Consider the following 8,458-nt stretch of genomic DNA (forward strand, 5'->3'; position numbering starts at 1 on the left):
TCATCAAGTTCCATCAATTCAGTCGACTACATCTAGTGACACTACCTCGGAGATAAAAGAGAACAAACAGGAACATTAATTGACCTTGGGCATGCTTCTAATAAACAAATATTTAAGGCCCTAGAAAATTTTGTAAGAGAAACCAAGAAAAGACTAAAAGGAAGAAAGGTTGGCAGTAATAAGATTCAACAAAGACAAAAATAGGAAAGGGATAGCTAGGAGGAGTTCAAGAGCTGGGAAATAGAAAAACTCAATATCAAAACTCTTACCAGAATTGATGATCCACTTATTGTAGTTCAGTAATTAGTACATCAACTAGTCAACTCCAATGAGCAACTGAATTATCAGGTAAATGAATTACAAAACAGGGTGACAACTCAAGGAAGTCAATAATTATATATGGTAATTCAAAATTCTTATAAAATTTTTGTTCAAGCAAAGCAAGAGCTCACTACAACAAAACCAGCGATTTGCGCCAGATTTAGCGCCAGATTTTAGTGCATTTTTTTTGTAATTGTGATGAGCAACCTGGCGCTAAATCTGGCTCTATTGCACAATTTTTAAAGCGTCCTTTTTTGCACCTGATTTTGCATCCTTTTTCACGCTAGATTTTGCATCATTTTTTACACCAAACTATGCATCATTTTTTGCGTCAAATTTTGAACCAAGATTTGCATCTTATTTTATGACAGGTTTTGCTTCTAGTTTTGTGTCATTTTTTGCATCTATTTTTCATTCTCTTTTGCTTCCTATTTTGTGTCATTCTTTGCTTCCATTTTTGCACCATCATTTGCATCAAGTTTACATTGTATTTTGAATCCAATTTAACGTCTTTTTATGCATCCATTTTGTGTCAGTTTTTGCATCTAGTCTTACGCCAGGTTTTGTATCTAGTCTTACACTAGTTTTTGCTTCTATTTTTGCACCAGCTTTGGTGCCTATCTTTGCACCATGTGTTGAATTTGATTTAGCACCAAATTTTGCATCCATTTTTGTGCCCATTTTTGTATCTTTTTTTGGACCATGTTTTACATCCACATTTACGTTGGATTTGTCTCCATTTTTCCCATCTCATTTTGCACCATATTTTGCGTCATTTGTTTCATCCAATTTTGCATCATTTTTAACACCATCTCTTGCATCTAATGTTACATCATTTTGAGCATCCAAATTTGCATTTATATTTGCATCTTATGTTGAGTCATGTGTTGTGTCCACCTTTGCATCTTATTTTGTGTCTAATGGTACATTCAATTTAGAGCCATTTTTTACGTCTACTTTTGTATTTGTTTTTGCACCAAGTTTTGCATCCAATTTTAAGCTATTTTATGCCCCTTTTTGCACCATTTTTTTGTGTCTACTTGTGTCCAATGTTGCACCATTATTTACACCGACGTTTTCATCCAATTTTGCATTTTTTTGGTGTCTAGTTTTACATTGTTTTCGCCATCCAAATTTGCATCTTTTTTTGCCTCATTTTGTGTCCACATTTGCATATAATTTTGTGTCTGAGTTCGAGCCTAAATTTGCATGTGATTAGGAATCATTTTTTACATCCAATATGGCATCCTTGGTTTCACCTTTTCTCAGCCCCATTTTGCATCTTGTTTTATGTCTTTTCTTACATCTTTTTTTTTCCCTTTTTTGCACCCAAGTTTGCATCCCAAATTTACACCATTATTTGCATCATCATTTGGCATATTAATTTGTAACGTTTTTTGCTTCTTTTTAATGCTCAACTTTGCATCTTATTTTACATCTAGTTGTTGTCTTTTTTTACATCTAATTTGGTGCCCATTTATGTGTCCTTGTTTTTTCCCAATTTGATATCCTTTTGTATGCCATGTTTTGTTCCCTTCTTTGTGTCAACTATTGCACAATTTTTCACTTCTAATTTAAAACACTTTGTATGTCAATTGTTTGCATTTTGTATTAATTCCTAGTTTAACATCCAATTTTACTTTCAATTTTGCATCCATGGTTACATCCGCATTTGACTTCTTATATAGAGTATATTTTTCTTTACATATATGACCCCCTTTATAGATTCATAGTGAAATATATGATAGTTTCTAAATATCATTAAAGTAGATATCACAATTCAAAATCATTTGTAAAGAAATTTAAGAGAAATTGACAACATCCATCCAAAAAAATAACAATGTGTCATTAACAATTTTCAAAACATGTATAAAATAGCAACATAATACTAATAAAATCAGTATTATTTTTAATCAAAACAAGTAAAATTCAAATATGATTAACAAATCAAAATATTTCATGAATATCATTATTCTACGATAAATTAACAACATACATAAATCAAACTCATCGTATGATTACAAAATCAAAATGTCTCATTGATATAGGGTAAATTCACAACACCCATCTAAACATAACAATGTCATTCTACACAATAATTTCTTCATAAAAAACAATGCATGTGCATGCCTAGCTACCACCACCAAGATCATCCTCATGATCATCTTGACCATCCTCATTACTCTGATCCACATCATCACCAACACCGCAACTATCATCATCATCTCCTCCTTCACCACCATCATCCTCATCCTCATCCTCATCATCTCCTGATATATGTTGAACATAATTTGGATCATCGTCTTGGCAATCATTACCTATAGCATTCTGACAAAAAAAATCAATATTACATGTTAGTATTAATTACATAACACAAAGCATGTTTTTGTTATACAATGTTAACCATAAAATGAGGTAAGATATAATATCTAATAGTACTAAAAAATAAAATGAAAATATGGTTTAAAAGTATATTGGAAATCCAACTAAGATTACATACCATAGAGTCCATCCAAACAACAAATTCAACCCATCTCTTTTGCTGCAGCACCTCCTTTTCCAAATGATTTGGAGGTCTTCCATATTTTAGTTCCTATCAATCAGTAAATAGGGAGAAATTAGATAACAATGACTTTATCCTAGTACAAAATTTATTAAAAAAATATCACATGTTTAATATACTTACAAAGGTTGTTATCAGTGCTTTTAAACCTTTCTGGCCACTACGATGAGTGACTTTTGTCTTGGTTAACCTCGCCTTGGATGCCTTGTCCTTAAACATAAACCAATTCAATTTATTTTCACACAAATACATGTCTAAGATACTTATAAGTATTAATACATTCTAAATAATGTTTAATGAAAAATTCAATACCTGAATGCTCTCATTGTCGGCTTTTCTTTGTGCATCCAACTTCTCATATGATTTTACAAGTTCTTTCCATACTTTAAAAGGTATGTCAATAGGTCTTTGTTTCAGTCTTTGATCTTGAGGCATTTTTTTAATTTTTCTTGTTTGGTTAAAAATTTTGGTTAAAAAAAACCGAACAAGTAATTCACATCAATGGCATGGGGACTCTATGGATATGGGGACTCTATGGATATATCAATGTCTAGGATGAGAAAGACAGGGATGGGATCAGTGAGGGCTCAATGTCTTTGTTGTCATCAGAGTCCAGGTCGGTTGATGGCAGTGAAATGGAAGGGTAATCCCCAAGGTGGTTTGTTGATGATGATCAGACATGACACAAAATGAGGCGTGGGCTCGTTCTGAAGACCAAGTGAGTGGATTCCTTTGATGTGGAGGCCATGGACGTGCCCGGTGTTCATAAGGGCCATGATAAGGACCTTTCATTAGGACTGACGCTCGACTTGGCATTCCAAACACTTGGAGTGGTCTATGGAGATATGGGTACCAACTCCTTGTATGTTTTCACTAGTGTATTCATCCAAGCTCGTACCAAAGGAGAGGAAGATGTTTTGGGTGCATTAGATTTAGTGATGTACACAATAGCCCTCATCCCTTTGGCTAAATAGGTGTTCATTATGCTCAAAGCCAATGACAATGGTGAAGGGGGGACATTTTCCTTGTACTCTTTGATTTGCACATATGCGAAGGTCAATCTGCTCCCCAACCAGCAACCATCAGATGAAAAAAATTCCAGTTTCAAGCTCAAGTTGCCCACCCCGAAACTGGAAAGATGATTAAGAATCAAAGAAAGCCTTTAGAGAAGTACAAAATTGAAGACCCTACTGCTACTCTTGTTTCTCATGGGTACTTCCATGGTAATTGGGGATGGCATACTTACACCTGCAATATCAGTCATGTCTGTTGTTAGTGGCATGCAAGATGAAATATCTAGCTTTACGGAAGACACAGTGGTCATTGTCTCAATCATATTCCTGGTGATCTTGTTCAGCATAAAACAGTTTGGTACAAGCAAAGTAGGCATGACATTTTCTCTGGCACTCATGATATGGTTTTTCTCTATTGGTTCTATTTTACTTTACAATATTTTTTAACATGACATGACAATTTTAAGGGCATTCAATCCTGTTTATATCTATTACTTGTTCAAGAGGAACACTATCAAAGCATGGATGTCCCTAGGAGGTTGCGTGTTATGCATAATAGGAGCTGAAGCTATGTTTGCTGATTTGGGTCACTTCTCAGTAAGATCCATCCAGATAGCCTTCACATGTGTAGTATTCCCATGCCTACTATTTTTTAATATCATAAGTATTTTTTCTTATGAAAAAAGAAGAAGAAGAACTACGTGTCATATATATTTTTTAAATATCAAAATTATTTTTTCCTATGAAAAAATAAAGAAAAAGAAGAGCTACTTGTCACAATAAAAAATCAAGACAGCAAAAAAACAAAAAAGTTTCAACATCTAATACTCAAAACTGACTGGGACATTTTTGTCCTGATTGCGGATTCAAAAATATCTGCATAGTAAAACAATTGAGCTTGCTGTTATCTATAAAATTTCTAAAAAATCTACAATCAATACTCTCCAACTGCAAAGCAGATTCAAAAATATCTGCATAATTGAGCTTGTTGTTATCTATAAAATTTCAAAAATCTACAATCAATACCCTCCAAAAGCTCATTCCTATAACTATAATCATCTGAAGGTATATGTACCTGGGCTAGAGATCTTCCATTCATCACATAACTGGCTGGAAGGGCTGCCACCATTTGACTCTGATTGCTGTGAGGAATTCCAGTCTGGAGAAGACTTGGACCTGGAGACATTAAATTGTCTGTTGATGGCATAGTACAAATCCAAGGCAGGGAAAGTGTTGCACAGCGCAGGATCTTCATCAAAACTGAACCGAAATCCAAGGTCGATGCATCCCCTAAGCTCCTCCACATCATCATCTGTTACTCCTCTTGTTCTTGCAGGCTGAGACCAGTGCAACCTATCCCCCAAATCTGAGACACTCCTCCCTAGTTTCTTCGTCTTTTCATCAAGAAGCAACTGGTGAGTCCTCTTCTCTTCTTCTAGCAACTGGCCCCTCCTCCTTATCCATGCTTCCTCTTTAGAAATTTCACTAGTGGCTGTCCATGACCGTTGCCTGGACATCAACCTCCTGTGTCTTGATCCCTGCAACCTTTTTTTATGAGACATTTTGGTTAAATTCTGAGCCTGATCTTCTGTATTCATATTCAAAAGGCTGACAACTTTTGAATCCGCACAGCCCATCTGAGTCCCAACCTCGATCGACATATTCCAGTGCCTAGAGATTTATATAAAAAAATTAGACAATAGAATAAATTCTGAATATGCCCTCTGCCAGATTTGATCCTTGGATCTATGCCGATAGTCTCAATAACTGCCTGCAAAAATCCCTCCCATGCAGAGATGGAAGGGACAAAAAGGCCAAAAAATCATAAAATTACTTGAACCCAAAAATACTATAAAGCCAAGAGCACCTCCTCCTGCCCCGCAATTTGCAACTGCTTTCCTTTTTTATAGCCCCTGCTTCTCTATATTCTCTCCAGAAATTCAAATTCAGGCGGCACAAATCACTCTCAACCCTAATTTTTTGGCTGCCTCCTCTAATTGGGTTTCGCTAACCATAATCAACGCCAATGATATTATCTTCCGACACGCAACTGAACTTGACCTACCTACCATGTTTACCCCCCTAACTAGGGTTTTCACTCGTAATAAATTGTCCCTTCATGTCTCAGGTTTTACCTGATTTACCTCCCCATTCATGGATTCTGTGATCATATCTTACTCCCACATGTCCACTAATTGGGAGAATCGTAACGTTCTCGTGGGCTGTAATCATGATCAGATTCGCTTTTTCTTCTCCCACGGGAAGACTGAGCGCTGATATTTGACCTCATTCAAAATATATGGATGAATAATGAGGGACATCATAAACAAATTTAATTTCTGATAATCATTCTACCATCCCAGTTGGTTAATGTGGGGCACCTTAAGCCATCAATCAAAATACACATTTTTTTGTTTATTTTATTGGAGAAATGCGTATTTTCTTTATGGTTAACTGGATGCAACAAAGACACCTGGACAATACACTAAATAGGAATAATATGTTTGAAGGAATGCTTTTGACACCTTGAATTACAGCTCAGCAAGGAGGTAGGTTCACCAAAGATTATAACTAATCATAATATAAACCATCAAGAGGAATCATTTGATTTAATTTATTTCCTTAATGATCAAATTTGTTAATGGGATTCGGGCAGAAGACTTATTAAAAGAGAGAGAATGATTAAAGAGATTTTAGAAAATGGAAGCATATTGAGAAATGGGGTTCAGGCAGAACACTTAATTAAAAGAGAAAAGAGAATGATTAAAGAGATTTTTGAAAATAAAAGTATATTGAGAATTGGTTTTATAAAATAAATAAATAAAATCAATTATAGTTATTAATATTCCAAATTAATTAATAATAAATTAATATTTTATATTTTATGTATTTTTTTTCCTTATGATTTTTGCATGTTAATTATAAAATATATGTGAGATGTTTATTTATTTATTTATAAAATATATGTGAGATGTTTATTTATTTATTTTCAATGGATGCAATTCATCCTATAATGCATAATGCATATATTAGATAACCCGAACCATAGGCTCTACCGTTTCAAAACAAAATCATTTATCATACATAATCAATAATCCGTCTGCCACAGTTGCATGACACGTTAACATGTGTATCTTAGGGATTATGCACAATTAATCAGAAGCGCAGCATTGGATGCATAGCACAAATAACTTGTACCATAGTTTATACAGTCGAGCCTTAACCACAGTTAACAAATTTGCATAGCAGCTCAAGCACGACTATTCACTATCTTAACAAAAGACAGGTTAACACCAATTCTACATAAGATCCACATACTGTGACTGTAATTAGAATTTCATTTATGTGCATCCATAAAATCATCTCATTAACGCCACATGCAGTGCATTTAAAACTCAAGCAAATTCTCTCATATGCTAAGGAATTTATAACATAGAGGGTAAGAAACCAACATACAAAACAATCCACGCAAGTGAGTCAAACTAGATCAAAAGAGAGAACGACACTTGGAAAACAGAGCATCGCTACCCAACCTAGAAATGACTCTTCAGTTCACCACCGAGTCGAGGTTCTTGCCATGGATCAACCGCCTCCAATTGATCTATGCAATGGGTATTTAATACCTTCTTTCATGATATGGTTTCCATCAGCGGTGTCTCGCTTTTATGGATCTTTTTATCCATTTGCGTAGGCTTATCTCATAAAAGCTCACCTTTCTCTCCCATGAGGATTTTCCTCATAGAAGATTGCCTTTCTCTCCCGCACAACTTTTATGTTTTTCTCAATGGATATTTATCTCCAATCCATCCAACTTATCTAGAATTAAATCGAGAAGCTTTACCATGAAAGAATTATCCTTTCCCATTCACCAATGTGATTTGGCAAGAATCTCATCTCTTGGTGTCTCGCTTTTCCAAGTGATTAATTTATTAATAATGTATTTACTTTTTATATTACACATCATGCCTAGCTTTTCTCAGCTTAGGTTTGCAAAGTTTGACACACAAGGGAGGGGTGTTACATTTTGGATCCCTCTCTTTCCTTAAGATCCCTCCAACTGCAGCTAGAGTTCTTAGATGACTGTAAGGAGGAAGCCCCTATTGGAAAGGGATAGACAGTTTGAAGGTGTCTATCTTGTTGGTAATTCCTATATCGAAAAGTTGTATTTTCATAGTCCAGGGGTTGGGAATACACAATTCCCATCCACTTGAGCTCAATTTTATCTCGCAAAACTTCATTGGGATCTACCTAAACACATATGCAAACATAGGTGAAAATGCCTTTCAAAAGTCTTTCCCTGTCTACTTTGACGAATCTTCCAATAAAATTGCCCACTTTTTCTAAGAGATCTAGATGGGTAAAGTGAATGGGAAAACTGGGAATCTTACCCATACTAGAGTAGTCATCGACAACATAGTGAGAGGATTGAAGTTGGGAAACCATGGCTTCACTAGAAGACCAACTCATCCCCAAAACCATGGACCTTGGTCAAGGATTTTTTTCTTATCCTCAAGACATTTGAAGATCACCACAAAAAAACATGGGTCTACATCCACCCAAA

At 35.1% G+C, this 8,458-nt stretch overlaps 1 protein-coding gene across 1 annotated transcript; it reads right to left on the minus strand.

Moving 5' to 3' along the window:
• Positions 1-2,244: 2,244 nt before the first annotated feature.
• On the minus strand, positions 2,245-3,402 carry LOC149260856 (uncharacterized). The gene is made up of 4 exons (XM_089380808.1): positions 3,197-3,402; positions 3,008-3,094; positions 2,822-2,914; positions 2,245-2,649 (listed from the first exon to the last, which is right to left on the minus strand). The coding sequence occupies exons 1-4, from the start codon at positions 3,317-3,319 to the stop codon at positions 2,452-2,454; spliced, it is 501 nt and encodes a 166-aa protein (XP_089236934.1). The 5' UTR covers positions 3,320-3,402; the 3' UTR covers positions 2,245-2,451.
• Positions 3,403-8,458: the final 5,056 nt, after the last annotated feature.

Source organism: Pinus tabuliformis, chromosome 6 (assembly GCF_031772625.1).
Source record: "Pinus tabuliformis cultivar Carrire ecotype Pingquan chromosome 6, CPIR1, whole genome shotgun sequence".
Taxonomy (NCBI): domain Eukaryota; kingdom Viridiplantae; phylum Streptophyta; class Pinopsida; order Pinales; family Pinaceae; genus Pinus; species Pinus tabuliformis.